Source organism: Sus scrofa, chromosome 13 (genome assembly GCF_000003025.6).
Source record: "Sus scrofa isolate TJ Tabasco breed Duroc chromosome 13, Sscrofa11.1, whole genome shotgun sequence".
Classification (NCBI taxonomy): Eukaryota; Metazoa; Chordata; class Mammalia; order Artiodactyla; family Suidae; genus Sus; species Sus scrofa.
In genome coordinates this window covers 161,198,290-161,219,470 of record NC_010455.5, presented here as the reverse complement: position 1 = coordinate 161,219,470, position 21,181 = coordinate 161,198,290, and the positions used below count along the sequence as shown (strand labels likewise).

Below are 21,181 nucleotides of genomic sequence, written 5' to 3'. Positions count from 1 at the left end.
CTGTGAAAAGATCAACAAAATTGATAAACCTTTAGCCAGACTCATCACGAAGAAAAGGGAGAGAGTTCAAATTGGTAAAAATAGAAATGAAAAAGGAGAAATTACAATGGACACTGCAGAAATAAAAAGGATCATGAGAGACTACTGTGAACAACTGTATGACAATAAAATTGATGACCTAGAAGAAATGGGCCAATTCTTACAAAGGTGCAACCTACCGAGACTGAACCAGAAAGAAATAGAATATATGAATAGACTAATCACAAGTGCTGAAATTGAAACTATGATTAAAAAACTTCCCCCAAACACAAGTCCAGGACCTGATGGCTTCACTACTGAATTTTACCAAACATTCAGAGAAGAGTTAACACCTCTTCTTCTGAAACTTATCCAGAAAATTGAAGAGGAAGGAACAACCCTAAGCTCATTTTATGAACCCACGATTATTCTGATACCAAAACCAGACAAAGATACCACAAAAAAGAAAATTACAGGACAATATCACTGATGGACATAGACGAAAAAATCCACAAAAATTTAGCAAACTGCACACAAACATACATTAAAATATCATATACCATGATCAAGTAGGATTTATTCAAGGGATGCAAGGATTCTTCAATATTCAGAAAAACTTAAACCTCCAAAAGGGCAAGAAACCCTGGACATAACTGGGTAGAACAAACAAAAAAAAAAGATAAAAGAGAGAGAGAGAAAGGAATCAGGACTGGCCAGCATTCATGAGAGGGAGCTGTGAAAGAGAAGAGGAACCCACACACTGGGAAGCCACCTAACCAGCAGGGAGGCCAGCCAAGATGGAGGAGCCTCAACATCACCAAGAAATGTACAGCAACTGGACTGAGGATGGCAAAGCAGAATGAGAAACATACAGATCATCTGCACCACCGACCTGGATACCACAGTCTGATGTGCTCTGGTGGGGGCTGGGCAGAGAATCAGGCTCCATAGATCAGTGCCAGGGAGAGAACTAGGATTGGGTGTGGGGAGACAGCCTGAGGAGCTAGGGAGCAGTGTGCCACAGACTGGGGTATGGTGTGCTATGGGCTGGGGAGTGAATGCCACAGCAGAGGGAACCCAGGAGGAGGTCTGGGCCTGCAGGAGAAGCAAGCCACCATTGTTGGGGAAGGTGAGAAGAGGAGGAGCAGACTGACATAGGAATCTCCCTATGTATGCTTTCAGAGGGTGGGGTACCTCTGGCATAGGCTACGAGTGACAGAGGCCACTTGCTTAAGCTACAGTAGACCAGACAATTGTATGGGCTACAGGTGGCTGGGCACCTCTTACTAGGGCTATAGGCAGTGGCGGGCTAAATCCGATGTGGTGCCCCTTAGGTGATCTACAGGTGGCAGGGACAAACCACAGCAATCATCTCAGAAACCAGAGGGAGGCATAGCCTGCCGCCAGTAGGGGTCTGTGAACGGGCTCTACCTGCATCCCTAGTCACCTCAGAGGTCACAAAAATGAAGGCATTGCTACAGAGCACCAGCTGTTGTTGCTCTCACTCCCATGGGAACACACCCACCCTGCTGCTGCTTCTGACACTGTCAAATGCTCTGGGCAACACCCAGACATTTGATCAGTGTCCCTTCCAAGCACCCTAAAACTAGAAGCAGCCTGTACATCACCTTCTGCATGGGATAGGTAGGATAGGGTGCAACAAATAAAAGTCCATGACCAGATGGCTTCACAGGCCAATTCTGCCAAACATACAAAGAGGAACTTATATCCATCCTCCTTAAACTTTTTCAAAAGGTTGAAGAAGAAGGCATACCCCCAAAGACATTCTATGATGCCACGGTCACCCTAATTCCAAAACCAGACAAAGACACCACCAAAAAAGAAAACTATAGGTCAATATCTTTGATGAATATAGACGCAAAAATTATTAACAAAATATAGCCATCCGAATCCAGCAACATATCAAAAAGATCGTACACCAAGACCAGGTGGGATTCATCCCATGGGCACAAGGATGGTTCAACATGTACAAATCAAAGAACGTCATATACCACATAACAAAAGAAAAATCAAAAACCACATGATCATCTCAATAGATGCAGAAAAAGGATCTGACAAAGTCCAACATCCATCCATGGTAAAAATTCTTACCAAAGTGGGTATAGAGTGAGAACATACCTTATCGTAATCAAAGCCATTTATGACAAAACCACAGCAAATATAACTCTCAACGGCAAAAAGCCTTCCCACTAAAACTTAGAACAAGACAAGGTTTCTCACTCTCACCACTGTTATTCAATGTAGTATTGGAAGTCTTATTCACAGCAATCAGATAAACAAAAGAAAGAAAAGGTATGAAAATTGAAGAGAAGAGGTAAAATTGTCATTGCATGAAGATGACATAATACTACTTATAAGAAACCCTAAGGCCTCAAACCCAAAATTACTTGAGCTTATTAATAAATTCAGCAAAGTAGCAGGATATAAGACTAATATCCAGAAATCAGTCACATTTATGTATACTAAAAATGAAATATTAGAAAAGGAATATGAAAATACATTTTAAAACTGCACTCCCAAGACATCAAATATCTGGGAATAAACCTGACTAAGGAGGTGAAAGGCTTATATGCTGAGAATTATAAAACATTAATCAAGGAAATTAAAGAAGATGTAAAGAAATGGAATGATATACCATGCTCATGGGTTGGAACCAAAGCAATCTACAGATTCAATGCAATCCCTATCAAATTACTCATGACATTTTTCACAGAACTAGAACAATCCAAAAATTTATATGGAACCACAAAAGACTCAGAATTGCCAAAGCCATCCTGAGGAACAAAAACCAAGCAGGAGGCATAACTCCCCCATACTTCAGGCACTATTATAAAGCCACAGCAAACAAGACAGTGCGGTACTGGTACCAAAACAGACATATAGACCAATGGAACAGAGTAGATAACCCATAAATAAACCCAGACACCTACAGGCAAGTAATATTTGACAAAGGAGGCAAGAATATAAAATGGGAAAAAGACAGGCTTTTCAGCAAGTGGTGGTGGGTAACTGGACAGCCACATGTAAATCAATGAAAGTAGAACACACCTTCACACCATGCACAAAAATAAAGTTAAAAAGTCTTAAAGACTTCAGCATAAGCCAAGACACCATAAAACTCCTAGAAGAGAATATAGGCAAAACATTCTCTGCCATCAACCTTACAAATGTTTTCTCAGGTCAGTCTCCCAAAGCAAGAGAAATAAAAGCAAAAATAAACCAATGGGACCTAATCGAATGGACAAGCTTTTGCTCAGCAAAGGAAACCAGAAAAATAAAGACTACCTAGGGAATGGGAGAAAATAGTTTAAAATGATGCAACTAACAAGGGCTTAATCTCTAGAATACACAAACAAGTTATATAACTCAACAGCAAAAAAGACAACAACCCAATCAAAAAATGGTCAAAAGACCTGAATAGACATTTTTCCAAGGAAGATATACAGATGGCCAACAAGCACATGAAAAAATGCTCAACATCCCTGATTATTATGAAATGCAAATCAAAACTACTATGAGGCACCTCCTTACATCAGTTAGAAAGGCCATCATTGATAAGCCCACAAATAACAAATGCTGGAGAGAGTGTGGAGAAAAGGGAACCCTTCAGCAATCTTGGTGAAAATGTAAATTGGTACAACCACTATGGAAAACACTATGGAGGTACCTTAGAAAATTATATGTAGAACCACCATATGACCCAGAAATCTCACTCTTGGGCATGTATCCAGCAAAATTTCCTTGAAAAAGACACATGCACCTGCATGTTCATTGCAGCACTATTCACAATAGCCAAGATACATCCTAAATGTCCATCAAGAGATGAATGGATTAAGAAGATCTGGTGCATATCCATAATGGCATACTACTCAGCCATAAAAAGAACAAAATAATGCCATCTGCAGCAACACGGATGGAACCAGAAGACCCTCATACTAAGTGAAGTAAGTCAGAAAGAGAAATACCGTATGTTATCACTTACATCTGGAATAAAATATATGGCACAAATGAATCTTTATGCAGAAAAGAAAATCATGGACATGGAGAACAGACTTGTGGTTGCCAAGGGGGAGGTGGGGGAGGAGGATGGACTGGGAATTTGGGGTTAATAAATGCAAACTATTGCCTTTGGAGTGGATAAGCAATGAGATCCTGCTGTATAGAAACTGGGAACTATATCTAGTCACCTATGGTGGAGCATGATAATATCAGAAAAAAGAATTTATATATGTATATGTGGCTGGGTTACCTTTCTGCACTGCAGAAAACTCACAGTGCACTGTTTAATCTCCAAAATATACAAATAACTCATACAACTTCAAAACAAAAAAACAAACAATCCAATTGGCAAGCAGCTGGAAGATGTACATAGACATTTCTCCAAAGAAGATGTATAGATGGCTAGCAGGCACAAAAAACGCTCAATATCCCTAATTATTAAAGAAATGCAGATCAAACAACAATGAGGTAGTATCTTACACCATAGTGGCCATCATTAAGAAGTCAAACAACCAATGGTGGCAACAGTGTGGAAAATAGGGAACTTTTCCTCTCTGTTGGTGCAAATGTAGACTGATACAACCACTATGAAAAACAGTATGGAAATACCTCAGAAAACTAAATACAGAAGTACCATTTGACCCAGCAATTCCACTCCTATGCATATATCTGGACAGAACTTTCATTGAAAAAGATATATGCACCTGTAGTTCATCGCAGCATTATTCACAATAGCCAAGACATGGAAACAACTTAAATGTCCAGTGGCAGGTGAATAGATTAAGAAGATATGCTACATATATGCAGTGGAATACTACTTGCTCATAAAAACGGAAAAAATAATGCCATCATATCACTTATATGTGGAGTCTAAAATATGCCTCAAATGACCTATCTACAAAAGAGATACAGATCATGGTCATGGAGGACAGATTTGTGTTTGCCAGGGGGAGTAGGAGGGAGTTGGATGGATTGGGAGTCTGGAGTTAGTACATGAAAACTGTTGCTTTTGGAGTGGATGGGCAAGGGCATCCTGCTGTGTAGCACAGGAAACTATATCTAGTCATTTGTGATGGAACATGATGGAGGATAATGTGAGAAATATAATGTGTATATATGCATGACTGGGTCACTTTGCTGTACTGTAGAAATTGACAGAACATTGTAAATCAACTATAATAAAAATAAATAAAATAAATAAAAATAAAAAAGAACAAAAAAGTTAAGAAAAAAGATGAATGTATTTGTATATAAAAGTAAAATCATTATTCTTTTGAAAAATCATGTTTGATTAGCTAAGATCAGACCATACCAATTAAGCACCTAGAGTAATTATTTATAGATAAAAGAGATGTTTGACTAAACATGTCAGAAATTTCACCTGTGGTAGAAAAGAGTGGCATAAAATGCAATTTCAATTGTTAAAACTGGAACTGTCTACAATGACTTGATGTTTACGATTTCAGCATCTATAATGCTCTGAGGGACATTGTAGACTTCTCCTACATGTCCAAATTTATAATGCCCAGTAGAAGAGCCTAATTTTATCCTAAAGGGAATACATGGGTGCTATTAGGGGAATTTTCATTCTTTACTTCCCTCCCCTTCTGGCAAAAGCAGAGTAGTTCAACTGTCTGACTCTTGGTTTCAAAACAAATTTATACATACAGTTTTTTTTTTCTGATTTTGGGAACTCTATACTCCAAGATTAATCTGTATGCAAAGAATTGCTACTGGTGTTATCATCACTCTTGTGGTATGAATTTTTTTTTCCACTTTAGAAAGACTTACCCTTTGATGGATTTTCTCATTTTCTTAAAAGTTACAGGTAAGAGAAATTAATTGATAATATTTATCCATATATATATATATAGTTAAAATACTGTGTAATTTGTTATAAGTTTATATTTGGTTTAAAAGATTCCAGTAAAGCCAGGTGAACAAGGGAACTGAATAATCTATATATTTTATTTTAATGACTATAATATAAATAAGAAAATAGCCTTAGGACTGAATTTTCCCTTTGAAATGTTTTATTAAGTTTCCATAGTTATGACTTTATAAGGTAAATTTTGGTGAACTAAACATTAAACAATTAAAACTGTTGTTAAATCAGTTATTATTTTGTTCTAGGTATGAAATTTCTTCATTAAATTTTATCACATTCCCTTAATAAAATTTCTAAGGTAAATCATTTTAATATTAACTCCTCTGTTCTTTTCCCACTTCTTATAGTAATTTCATTCATTATATTATATTCATGCAGTAGGAAATAGGCACACAATGTCTCTCTGTTATTTTTTCCAGGATTGTAAGATTTAAGGGGCTACATATATATGGAATTTGGGAATTTTCAATTACCTAAGTGATTTGGGATTGTATAGAAGGAAGCCACTTCCAAATAAAAATACACTTAACTACTGCAATTATTGTTGGTGGTTACTTATGGAGCCCAAATTATATTCTAGTAGTTAGCTCAATTTTACTCAGCTAAATCAAATTTGGGGGATAAAACTTGCTCTCAGTAAAATGAGTAAGATTTCTACAGAAATTCAGTTCTAACCATTGTGATAACAAAGATAAAGCACCTCTCAAATTTGGAAAGAACTTTCCACAATGATACCATATTTATGAACAGTACAAAGTTTCAAAGGCAAATTTTATTATTGTTATTTGATTATAGGGCTGCACCTGTAGCATATGGAAGTTCCCAGGCTAGGGGTCCAATTGGAGCTGCAGTTGTTGGTCTATGCAGCCACAGCAATGCCAGATCTGAGCCACATCTGCAACCTATACTGAAGCTCATAGCAATGCCAGATCCTTAACCCACCGGGCAAGGTCAGGGGTCGAACCTATGTCCTCATGGATACTAGTCAGGTTCATTATCACCGAGCCATGATGGGAACTTCCAAAGGTAAAATTTAAATTAAAATTTTCTTTCATATACAAATTCCACAGGAAAACAAACTTGAGATTTTCCATAAAGGAAAAAGAAATTATTTCCAGTATTGACAAATTTTAATGAAAACTAGGATTAGGATAAATATGTAAACTCTACATCACAGCCATGCCTTTTTTAACAACTTCAGACTTTCTCTGACCCAGACCCCTTACTCCTCTTCTGTGGCTTGTCGTTCCTACACTTATCCATCTAGGATTCTATTATTTTCTTCCTGTTTCTCTCCCTCTATTTTTATGATGTTTTTCATCCACTTAAAATTTCTTTCCATTTCTCTATGAATGCCTCCTTTCTCTTCCTAATCCCCTCCTCTTCTCTCCTTTCTTTTGAAAACTTTTCTTAAAATGAAATTTTTCAATCTCTCTACAGGCAGTGAACGTTAACAACTTGAATTCTCCATTTCATTCTCCTCACTGTTGTACCACTTGTTTGCCTTTCAGTTCTCATTATTCTCTGGTCCCATTTCTCTCACATAATGCAAATTGCTCTCACCAAATCCACTAAAATATCTCTCAATTTTCATGCTCACTGACATTCTGTTCATTCCTTGACCCATCACAGCATCTATTTTGGCCACTGCCCTGTGATTTTCTTTGTTCTTCTTGAGTATATTTCTTTTCTTTATGTTCATAACACTCTGCTCTTCAGTTACCCCTGCTTTTCTGATCATTATGCTCTTACGGTCTTTCCCTGTCTTTATTACTGCCAGCCAGGGATACTGAATACAATATGAAATGCTTTTTTGAATGAAATTGTCTCTAACATGGAAATGGCAGTGAGATTAGAGGAATCAGCTAGACAAAAATGGGCAGCAATAAAAACAAGCATGGCAGTCAGTCAATAGCGGAAATCATGTCACAGCCTTTGCCCCATGAGGTCTCTGCTGCTGTATTGGACACCATGGCTCATGCTGAGTGCCACTGGTGTGGATGAAGGATGCATTTGCTGTATTTGTCCTGTTGCTGCTTTGGCTACTTTAGTAAACAAAATTCTCTTTTGCCCTTTTGTCACGGTCACTCCAAATTCGAAATCCAGCATGGGTGGGTTTGATTTGTCAAACCTACATCAAATTCTCTAACTCTACGTGCAAGGGCAATGGGGAAGTCAGTTTCTGGCTGTTTTTGGCTCCTACAGTAGGTGTTAAACTGCCAGCAGAGTATGGGTTAGAAAAGATGGTCAGATTTGGCAGTCTTGAAAAGACATACATCCTCTATGGCCACTTTAATATGCTTTCTTAGGTTTTGTTCCTCATTATTCTTTTTACTTCATGCACACTCTTCAATTGATAGTTTACAATTAAGTATGGCTTAAGACACTCTCAATCACTCCCAAGTCACTATTTCTATTAAGCTCTACTAGACTCATACCACAAATCATGTATCCCCCAAATGTTCAGAGGGCATAATCTCCACAAACTGTCCACCGCCTCTGAGTTCTCAATCAATTTTTAATGAAAACCTATCTGGTCACCAAATGCCTCATCTATCCTTCACTTACTACCACCTTTTTTTTGGTCTTTTTTCTTTTTAGTGATGCACCCACGACATATGGAGGTTCCCAGGTTAGGGGTCTATTCAGAGCTATAGCTGCCAGCTTACACCACAGCCATGGCAATGCCAGATCAGAGCAGCTTCTGTGACCTACACCAATGCAGGATCCTTAATCCATTGAGCGAGGCCAGGGATTGAACCTGCAACCTCATGGTTCCTAGTCAGATTCATTTCTACTGCACCACGATGGGAACTCCACTGACTGCCTCTTTCACATCCAACATGTCACCAATGGAGTGACTGTACATTCTTAATTCCTTTGCATCTATCTCCTCATCATTCTCATCACTGTCAATATCATTTCACCTATACACTAGGTACTTCACAGGATTTTGAATTTCTTCAGGAACAATTAAAAATGTAAATTATTAGATTTAATTCTTTACACACTAAACCAATCTTGACAGTAAAACCTCACAATCTATATTTTGCACAAAAATTTGCTTAGACAATTCTGATGTGTAAACTCGTTTAGAAACCAGTAGACAAGAGTAACAGATCCCTGACCAGTATTCCTGACTATAATTTCCATACCCTGCAGCCTAGTTTCTATACTACCATAATGTATTTTTAAAAAAAAAAATCCTTACTGTGCCATTCCTATCTCTCATTTTCAGTGCATACTTACATCCTGATTTATTATTGTTCAAGATCCTTTGCATGCCCTTCAATTCATTGTATTACCCAAGCCTTTCAAACTTACTTTTCTTTGATCAGATAGTCCTTTCCCAGACAGAGAATTCCCTATAACACTCCATAATATTCCCATAAATTTGGAAGATATTTAGAATGTCTTTCATTTTTAAATCTGTTGACTCTTTCACGGTTTTTGGGTTTCAAAAATCATTTAAGTCCATCCTCCCAAATAAATCCCATATTATGTATGTAATAAACAAACTTAAGAGGGAATTATGATATGCATTTTTGTCTCTGTTCTCCAATATGTTTATATTATAATTTTTCAGTGACTTTTCCTTTGATTTACCCCATTTATTTCAGGCAACACCTAGTGAGGAGATGGAAAAGGGAAATACAACATTGCTGACAGAATTTGTTCTCACAGGACTTACATATCAACCAGAGTGGCAAATCCCCCTGTTCCTGCTGTTCTTGATTATATACCTCATCACCCTCATGGGAAACCTTGGTCTGATTGCTCTCATCTGCAATGACCCTCACCTTCACATCCCCATGTACTTATTCCTTGGGAATTTGGCCTTTGTTGATGCTTGGTTATCATCCACAGTGACCCCCAAGATGCTGGTCAACTTCTTTACCAAGAACAAAATGATCTCTTTCACTGAATGCCAAGTACAATTTTTTTCCTTTGCAGTCTGTATAACCACAGAATGTTTTTTGCTGGCAACAATGGCATATGATCGCTATGTGGCCATATGCAAACCATTACTGTATCCAGTAATTATGAACAATAGACTATGCATTTGGCTGTTAATTTGGTCATTTTTAGGTGGCCTTTTCCATGCCATAATTCATAATGCTTTTTTATTCAGATTAACCTTCTGTAATTCCATCATAATACATCAATTTTACTGTGACCTCATACCATTGTTTAAGATTTCCTGTACTGATCCATCCATTAATTTTTTGATGGTATTTATTTTCTCTGGGTCAATACAGGTGTTTACCATTTTAGTTGTTCTTGTCTCTTACACACTTGTCCTCTTTACAATATTAAAAAAGAAGTCCATGCAAGGCATAAAGAAGGCCTTCTCCACCTGTGGAGCCCACCTCCTATCTGTCTCTTTATACTATGGGCCTCTTCTCTTCATGTATGTGCGCCCAGCATCTTTACAAGCAGATTCTCAAGATATGGTAGACTCTATATTTTACAGCATCATAATTCCTGTATTAAATCCAGTTATCTATAGCTTGAGAAATAAGAAAGTTATAGATTCATTAACAAAAATGTTGAAGAGAAATGCTTAGAACTCATACTAATACCAGTCTTCCTTCATTTAAACAGTCATATAACTGTGGAGATTAGATGTCGCTATGTGTTGATTAGTGTTCAAAGTTTTTTCCATTTACTATTGCCTTAGAGTTTTAATGCCTTAAGGTGGAAGTATTAGTAAACATCTTACAGTACATACATATGCTATTAAAAACTTAGAAAACACAGAATAATTTTTAACCAAGTACTCATCTCATACTAGAATAAATGAAGAGAATAAATTATTGTTAAAATATTTTATGCATATGTTATCAATGTGACTTGATATATGCACTAAGCACCATGCTAGTGTAATTACCTTGAAAATAAATATACATATGATGTATTTGAGAGTACTAGAACCATGCAACCTGGAGATGCATACTACCTATTACTCATACTATATACCACAGTGGAGCCAGGATTTTATTTGAGAGAACAGAAGTCTGTCCCAATGAGGCAGGAGATATATGGGCTTCTGGATAGACATTTACAACTAGCCTCTTGTTTATACTTCTTGAAGCAGGAGATAGGTGGTCTCTGGTATAGACATTTATGACCAGCCACCTATTTATACTTCGAGTTAGAAATAATAACAGGAGCAAGATAAATAACCAGAATTTGTCTTCTATGGATACCTTAAACAATGGTAATGTCAGGGGCAGAGAGAAGGTTAAGTCCTGCTTGGGCAAAAGATCACATACTTCCTATCCTTGGGGTTAAGGAGACTGACACATGTGGAGAAAGATTCCTAGGGTCAAAAAGGGAGAGGATGTCAGTTCATGATATGTCCTGATACCATCCCATAATTCTTCACTCTGGAATCAATCTTGGCCCAAAAATGTTCATGTATATTGTGGAGGGCCCTGCGTCTGGTCAGCTATGAGAAGTAAAACAAGATAATTAGCCAAAGGAAAAGAAAGACCTGGAAGAACTGTCCTGCCTGAGTGAATTAAATCACCTCTCTGGCATGCTTCTCTTTCAAGGGAATACCCACAACCACACTTTTCCTTTGGGTGTGCATTACTGCTTTGCTTCTGCCTTAGAAAAATAGACCACTTCTTTGTGTGCTCTCCCACATGTTGTAATGGGATTTTAAGAATAGAATTGGTACCTGCTTTTAGGAGCCTTTGCCACCTTGAAACATTCTTGCTTTCTATAGGAGGCAAGAATCAGGACAATTCTGCTTTTAGCCTCTAGCTGCTCTGGTGGCTGGTATTCCCATTTTTCACCCAGGCTGCACAGGTTTAACTTATGAGCAGATAATTAAGATCCCATTTCAAGCCATCACTCCTTGCTGTCTCCCTGAAATCACCAAGACAGTGAGAGGAAAACTTCTCTCTCACTGATTCAGAAAGCTAAGAGATGAGACGGTGGATTTAATTAGGATGGACCTGGGAGGAAAAAGTGACAGATTAGGGAGGAAATGGTTTCTATTATCTAACTATTTTAAAATCTTGAAACTGAATAGAAAAAAAGAAGGAATATGTAAAGTTTACTGGACTATGCTGTTGAGAGCAAAAGTCTTCAGGTAATGTTAAGATCATATGATATCAGAGCAGTCAGTGGGTACCCAAGAAAGACATGAAAATGAGCAAGAGTTTGAGTGTTTTGTGCTCCCAAAAACTTAAATGTCACCTTTTGTCTCACCATATACTCTATGAATAAGTGATTCATCTTTAGGTTCATCTCTGACTTTTTCAACCTTATCACTGATTTATATACTACTGACAACACACTCATCCTAAAACTACTCACATCTGTAATTTACAATTGTCTTCTTACTTCTCCTATATCCTGTTTCTATTCTCTTACTTCTCAAACATTGCAAGTTATTTTATGAACAGAATTCTGAGTAAATAATAACCGTCTTCAATCATGCTTAGTGGATTATAATTTCTACTATATAATATGTGTATATATGGTATACATATTCAGAATTTCATATATGTGAATGTATATGTAATTTGCTCACATATTTATAGATTACATGATATATAACCATGTATATAGATATAGCTCCGTCTATATATAGATGTACTGCCCTATATTTGCTTATGTTGACATTATTTAAAGTCCTTCCCCCCAGTCTTGATTTAACTCTGAAGTATATTCTTCTAAAATTGTCCTAATAGACTCTATGTTGTATCCAAAATGAATTAATAAAGCCATTCTGAAACACCTTCCTCTCATGTACATGGTTTTATTCTTTCAGGTGTCTGCATACAGGTGCTCCCCTCAGATGGATCTGTCTCCATCTGAGATTGTAATGTTCCTTTCTTCAAGGTCTACCTAAATATCACAGCTTCCACAATGCATTTCCAGATTACCTCAAATAGAATAGGAATGCTTCCTCGTTTGTACCTTTGAGTAGTTTATTTGTAATTTTAGGCCAAAAATAAATTTGCATAATACTCATTTTTGGCCTGAAAATTTACACTGCAATTTAGAAGACATAATATTCTTTCAGTCTTTTGTAGCTCATAGCACAGTTGCTTACATTCATGAGGTTCTATGCAAGTATTTATGAAATATAAAAATGAAATGAATCTGATAACACAAATATAGCAAATGAAGAAGGACTCTGTCACTTGTTCACTTGTTTTCAATCTTGTACGAAGCCCAGGGAGATTACTGGTCCTGGGATGGCTACTATATGCCAGATCACCTTCTTAAGTTTCTTTCAAGACCATCACAAGGATCATATACCTAAAGTGAATTAATCTTGTTCTTATCATGAAGATTAATTCATGGACATATTCAAAGACCGTTAGTTAGATGTCTGAATTAAAGAAACAAACTATATAAGTATTTACAGAAAATAGCATTATTACATATTTCTGGAGGTGCAGGTCACAATACCGATTAGGTCATCTGATTTCTTTTTGCAACCTGAGGGATATTCCCAAACCACAGAAAGAAATAGGTGCATCCAGTACAAAAGCTTTTTTTATTCTTTAGTAGAGAATCCATGATAATGCATTTGTTCTTAGCTTGCCAATTTCTGTTGCTGTATAACATTCCCATGGTTCTGCCTTTTATCCTGTAAGTTGTCTAATCATTTGTTTGTGCATTGTCATGACCCAAAGACTACATTGCTAATATAAGCAACTGGTGTGTATTTCTTTGAAATTTATAGAAATGCTTCACTAATTGGCCTTGTGTTGAATGAAAAGGGTGACAGCAAGCTTAGTATATGAGCATGGTGTGCTTACCTGCCAAGTCCTTTTTTTTTTTAAGTTAGGTGGATACTAAAAAAATGGTTAGGTGGATATTAAATTGGGGGTCTCAGAAATCCAGTCTCCTATGTAGCTTTCTTTTGAACTTGTCTGTTTAATGTAGAGATTCTACTGCTTTTACATGTTTTTCATAAAAATCCCAACTAATTTATGCCTTCCAAAAATTTACCGAAATCTCTTCACTGATATGTTCCCGTTTACACTTTGGTTTTATATATATATGTACATTTTCATTTTTGTGTATCATATATGTCATTTCAGTGGCATGTTTGGAAAGATTTAAAATATAAACCTATATGAATACCGTATTTTGTTTACAGTGTTCTGTCCATTTTCTACTATACAGCATGTTGCATATTTCCATAAAAAGAAACTAATGTGATATATGTATTACTTAACGGTCTTTAAATGAAAAATATAACATTACAATGCTAAATTCATATACTGCCTGGAACACTGATAATATTTAACAAAACCACCCTCTGTAAATACTAATAATATAATAGAAATACTCTTTATAATCAAAATATACAGATTTTTCATACGTTGGAGAGTTAAAAGAGTTCATAGTTCCTCTCTATGTATATGTAGAAACATTTTTTCTCATCATTTTATAATACCTTGTGCAGTTGAGAATTCCTGACAACATTATGCTAGGCTGTGTTTAATGAGCCAATATACTTAAAATTAGGTAGAAACAAATACCATCAGATTATAACAGTATTTCTCATTCAGAATTGTGAACTAGCTGTAGCATAATTTACAGGGTATAGGCTATATATTAGGTATATATGAATCCCCCTGTACTCCAGTCTTCCTTTTTTTGTTGTTGTTTTTCTCTAATAGAGTGGTTCTTAAAGTTTAGTGTGCCTTGGAATCACCTGGGCAGCTTGTGGAAACAAACACTAGCAGGCTCTGTCATGAGAATTTCTGTACAAATGTTATTGTTCTTGTTTTGGGACTGTATGAAATAACTACTCTTTTTAATATTCAGTGAAGTAAATATTTTAAAATCAAGATGTTAGAGACAAGTCAAAATGGGGTTTCTATTCCCTACTTAAAAAGCACTGTGTAAATATCCTAAAGATATCCACTCTAGGTTTTATACTTTCCTTCTAATTTTAGGCAGTTGGCTAAAGATTTTTTTTGTCTTTTTTTTAGGGCCACACCCATGCACATGGAGGTTCCCAGGCTAGGGGTCAAATAGGGGCTGTAGTGAAGGCCTGTACCACAGATAGAGCAATGCAGTTCTAATCCCCATCTATGATCTACACCACAGATCATGGCAATGCTGGATCCTTAACCCACTGAGCAAGGCCAGGGATTGAACCTGCATCCTTATGGATACAAGTTGGGTTTGTTAACCACTGAGCTAGAATGGGAACCCCCTGGATACAGATTTTAATGGGGCATATTTTCCAAAGAATGAAGTATTGTGGACCTTTTTATAAACTTTCCTTGGGGAACCTGACTGACAGTATTGATAGCCAATCCAAATCCCATTGTATCATGTTGATAAAGCTAATGGGAGATATATCTGTTAACCATAAAAATTAGTTGTAAGGCTATATAAACTTCTGGACCTTTATTCTTTTTCTTTTTCTTTATTTTTATTTTTATCTTTTCATTATAGCTGGTTTACGTGTTCTGTACATTTTCTACTATACAGCATGTTGACCCGGTTACATATACATGTATATACTCATCAGAAGTAATTAGACATAATTCCCAGTGCTATACAGTAGGATCTCATTGCCCATCTATTCCAAAGGCAATGGCCTGCATCTATTAACCCGAGACTCCCAGTACATCCCAATCCCTCCCCCTCCTCCCTGGCAACAACAAGCCTGTGCTCCAAGACCATGATTTTCTTTGTTGTGGAAAGGTTCATTTGTGTAGTATCTTAGACTCCAGATATAAGTGACATCATATGTTATTTGTCTTTCTCTGACTTACTTCACTCAGTATAGTCAAGACATGGAAACAACCCAAATGTCCATTGACAGATGATTGGATTAGAAAGATGTGGTATATATACACAATAGAATACTACTCAGCCATAAAAAAGAACCAAATAATGCCATTTGCAGCAACATGGATGGAACTTTGACCTTCATTCTTAAAGAAATTTCATTTGTGAGTTATTCCTTATGTTATGACAATATGATGATATCTTGTTTGAGAAGGTTCTAAATCAGCCTTATTTAAGGATAATGGCTAGCAAGTCCATTGTATTTCTCTCTGTTTCTTAATATAAAAACATTCACTAAATCTACAGTGAGTCTTGGTATTAGTCAGGATTGTCCAGAGTAATAAAAATAACAGCATGGATATATATATATATATCCATACCCACCCCCCACAATATATAGATTAATCTAGATGAATTTATATCTCTATTATATCTACATATATATATATATATATATATATATATATACACACATGTTTGTTATAAGATACTGTGTTACATATTTACTGATGCTAAGAAGTCCCATCATCTGGTATCAGCAAGACAGAGACTCAGGGAAGCTGATGGTAGTTATAAAGCTAGAGAATAGGAGGGCTAATGGTATAGATTACTGTTCATGTCTGAAAACCTGAGAATGAAGAGCACTGAGGGCAAAATAAGATTCATAATTCTAATTAATCAGTCTTCCTCTACCTTTTTGTCCCACTCAGGCCCACAATGGGGTAGATGATGGCCAACAAAGGGCTGGCCATCAACTTTACTAAACTTTAATAGAATTATCCTCAAACACACAAATAAAAATAATGTCTAAACAGATAGATAGGCATCCCTAGGCCATATCAACTTGACACATAAAGTATTTCCAGTCTCCCTGTTGCCAACTTGGTGCCCATACACAATCCTTAAACTGTAAATAAACTTTAAGTGAAGACAATAGCACACCTAGGCCAAGGTGGCAAAGCAGGAAGACTGTGAGCTCATGCTCTCTCATGGACACACAAACATTAAAACTCTTTAGGGAACAACTATTAATGAGAAAGACCAGAATCAACCAGGATAGATCTTCTACAACTAAAGATAAAAAGAAGGAATCCCCACAAGACAGAAGGGGGAACAAGCAGTTGTATAGTCGAGACACATGCTCCTCAGTGAGTGATCCACAACTGGGAGAATAATTACAATTGCAGAGGTTCTCTCCAAAGAGTGAAGGGTGAGTCCCACATTAGGCTCCCCACCCTGGGCATTTTACATCAGGAAAATGAGTTCCCAGAATGCTTGACTCTGAAGGCCACCAGGATCACTTTTGGATGATCCAGAGTTTGGGCTATAAAGATTCCATTCTTAAAAGTTCCATACAAAATATCACACAGGAATGTTCACCAGGGGGCTTAGGACCTGGACCCACACACCAGCACACAGGCATTAAATATGGAGAGCCCCAGGCCTCTGCAGTCAGAGAGCCCAGGCCCCAGCTCCATCCACCAGTGAGAAGGCACAAGCCCTAGGGAACTCCAGGGAAAGGCCCAGTCTACTGTCAGACTGAGAATGAATATTGTTAAACTAACCATGACATCCAAAGCAATTTCTACAGTCAAGACAATTCTGATGAAATACCAATGACAATTGCCACAGAATCAGAACAAATAATTTAAAAATTTGTATGGAAATACAAAAGAGCTCAAATAGCTAAAAAATCTTAAGAAAGAACAAAGCTGCGGTAACATACGCCCTCATTTCAGACAATATTACAAAGCTACACTAATCAAAACTGTATGGTACTGGCATGAAAACAGACACATAGATCAGTGGAACAGCAAAGAAAGCTCAGAAGGTGAGGCACCACTTCTGTTTCTACCCTTGATTCCAATACTATGTGTTGATTTAAAATATTACAGTTTTCTGAAGAAACTTGAGTTTTCATGGTATTGTCATCCAAGAAGTGCTATAACTAAGTTCTAAAAGTCTATTCAACCATTCTCTTGAACTAGCTGCTGCAGGATTTCTAGGGAACACAGTAAATAAGCTAATTTCATAATAATTGAGTCATTACCACACTTCATTTGCTGTGAAGTCAATTCCTTGATCAGAAGCAATGCTGTATGAAATATCATGACAGTGGATGAAAATTCTCTAGGTCCACAGATTGGTGTTTTGGCAGAAGCACTGATGACAAGGAAGGAAGGAAAATATGTATCTAGAGTGTCTATTCTCATAAGAATAAAACACTGATCCTTTCAGGATGGAAAATTGTCCAAAGTAATCAATCTGTCACAAGATAGCAGGATAATCACCCCAAGACTAGTACATTATTAGAAACTTAGTATTGCTTTCTGTGCTGGCAGATGGGGCACTCAGAAATGGCCTTGCAAAGCTGGCCATGCTGAATGGAAGTCCATGTTGCTGAGCCCAAGCATAACTTCCATTTCTGCTATCATGGCCCATTTTTTAACAGGCCCATTTAAGGAGGAGAGGGATTCCTGAAGAATGATGTTGATTGTTGTCCAGAGACTGAGTTATCCTAGCCATTTGATTTTTAAGGTCGTTCTTTGCTGAAGTCACCCTTTAGTGAACATTCATGTGGGACAAAAATATCAAGGGTTTGTGCATTTAGAAGGATCCATCCATATATTTCTTTCACAGGTTTCTTTGGTATAATTTTCCAATATCATTCTTCAAAGTCCCTTACCCTCCAGCTAAACCACTGGCTAAAGCCCATGATCATTATATCATCATAAATCTTCTTCTAGGTAGAACACTCAAAGTTTTGCCCAGTATGAGGATATTCCATCACGACAGTCCTACATGGATGTCACAGAGAATGTTGATAGTGCTGCAGTTGTCCACTCTCAAAAGGTGTTGGCATGTGGTACAGATTCATTGGTAAATCAGGGTCCAGGTAATATATTTCTCTATTTATTACAGAGAACACTGTCCACACCATCATGAGGCCATAGTGCAGGCTGGGATAGAGAAACTTACTGGTGCCCTCAGGGCTTACTCAGACCAGAGAGTGAACGTACCACTTCCACTTGATAAAGGAAAACCCTGTCCTGCCCATTTTATAGCTTGGTGGGCCATGTAACACCAAGTTCATGAAATGCAGCTCTGATCCCATAGAAAACTCGTGGCCCATGGTTAAGCATTCAGTCCCCTTAATAAGGCCCAGTAGCAGACCAATAGTTGTTTTTCTTACAGGGAATAGTTATTGGCAGTGAATGGCAGGGCTTTGCTCCAAACATAAGTCTGTCCAGATTTTAACCTACAGACACCCCCAAGGCTCTAAGCAGCATCGCTAGCTGCTACTACCACTCTGACCACCATTCTCTGTGCTGGGTCATGTGGCTCAAGTGGCAGAACTGCTTGCACTGCAGCCCTTATCCTTGGCAAATCCTTCTTCTATTTTGAGCCCCACTTAAACCTAGCAGCTTTTCTGGATACTTGTTAAATGTGTTGCAATAGCACACCCAGAGGCAGATGGTGTTGCCCGATAATCCACAGATGGGCACTAGGTGTTGTGCCTCTTTGTGGTTGTAAGATGTGGCAGATACAAAACCTTATCCTTCCCCATAGAAGGTATATCTTCCCATGACCCAGACTAGTGAACCCCTAGAAATGTCACTGAGTTAAATGACCCTGGATTTTTGATAGATGCATTTTTCACCTTCTTGCTGCAAATGTCTACCAATAAGTCTACAGGAGTTGCTATTTCTTGCTAAGTCGAATCAGCATGGTGAACCAGTGTGATATTTACACCAGGGAAATAAATCAAGATCCTAGAGAAAACTCATATATTTTGCAACTTACAAATTTTTATAAAAGCCTTGTATCTGGGATATATGGAAAATTCTCAAAAGACTATAACAAGAAACTATACAACTTGATTAAAAATGGGCAAAACCTTTGGACAGATTTCACAAAATAAGATATATATGTTAAATAACTTAAAACTATGCTCAATATAATAATACCAGGGAAAGGCAAAGGAAGAGCATAATGTGACAACATGACCCACCTATTAAAATAACTATAATTGAAAAGACTAGTCATACTGAAAACTTCAATGAAGACCTCTGTATTAATCCAAAGGCAGGAAAATGAGTTAAAAGATAATGACACAAAACTGACAGGGATAGTAAATTTACGTCAGGTATGGGTTATTTCGAAGCTACTAATAGACATTCCATTATTTATGCCACCCATCTGCTGAGGTTTCAGTAACTTGTTTTTGGTCGACAGAGTTTTTTTTCTTGCATTTTTTAGTTTTCACTAGCACACTTCTAAGAACACAGGATAATGAATTAATGAATTTACTAAAGTCGATGTCCTTTGCTTTCCCCCATCAGGCAATATAGTTCCAAATACAGATTAAATATTTTCCTATTTTCAGAATCAAAACAAAATATTACCATTTTTGTATTATACTATTTTGACACAAATAATGTCATTGTATTTCTTAATGAAAGTTTAATGGCAAAGTCTCTGCTGATAATTAAAGTCAAATAGGAACCTGTGGCCACTAGGTTTAAAATCCCTCATTGGATAAAGAACGAAGTCTCTGATTTAGCCTCTAGCTCTTCTGAGATCCCACCCATGCTGGCCTCCCTTGTCTGTTCTGTCTCCACTTTGCCTCTCTCTTTGCACACCAGCTGCATTTTCCATTTCTTGTTGTTTTTCTGAAATAATTTAGTTCTTACTAAGCTGGCTTGCAAATGAAGGAAGACCCAGAGGATGGCAAATGTCCAGAGGCATTATCTTGTTAGAAATGAAGAGCTTCAGGCCCCACCCTGACCTAGTGAAACAGAATGTGAATTTTAAGAAAACCACCAGGAGATTCACAGGAACTAAAGTCTGAGGAGCATTCATCTAGGCTACCTCCTATTGTGTTCTTTCCTTTTTTTTTTTTTTTTTTCCTTTGCAGCTTCCCTTAATTGATACATAATAAGATTCCTCAACAATTTTCAGTGTTAAGTGGGGAGTTAAGTATAAATCTGGATGTGAGCTACAGTTTCCATGAGGAGGACAACCTTCTTGGGGCTGGCTTCTGAGGAGAATTTAGAACTTTGACGTCATGAAAATCAAGCCTGATTAGCTAAGCCAGACCATCCTGAATAAAGCACGCAGAGCATCACAATTCATAGATAAATTTGGAGTTTGCATAAGCCTGTCAGAAATATCATCTGTGGTGGAAAGACTGGAATTTCACTTGTTAAAACTGGCCCTGTCAACAATGACTTGATGTTTGTAATTTCAGAGTCTGATGCCTTATGGAATAACCTGAATTCCTCTTATATGTTCAGGTGCATAATGCCCAGTAGAAAAGCTTAGATTTGTCCTAAAGGGAATCCACAGGCATTATCAGGGGAATTTCAGTTCTTCTCCATTCTCCTGGCAAAAACAAACAGTTGTACAACTGGATGACTTTGTATTCAAAACAAGTTCATATAAACAACATTTTCCTGAGCTTGGAAAATA

At 37.2% G+C, this 21,181-nt stretch overlaps 1 protein-coding gene across 1 annotated transcript; it reads left to right on the top strand.

The window, feature by feature from the left end:
• Positions 9,544-10,494, top strand: LOC110256237 (olfactory receptor 5H2-like). The gene has a single exon (XM_021068870.1). It carries the CDS (start codon positions 9,565-9,567, stop codon positions 10,492-10,494), a length of 930 nt encoding a protein of 309 aa, XP_020924529.1. The 5' UTR covers positions 9,544-9,564.

What these genes read in the sequence shown, in the direction of transcription:
- LOC110256237 (XM_021068870.1), top strand. Translation starts at nt 9,565, where the DNA reads ATGGAAAAGGGAAATACAACATTGCTGACAGAATTTGTTCTCACAGGA.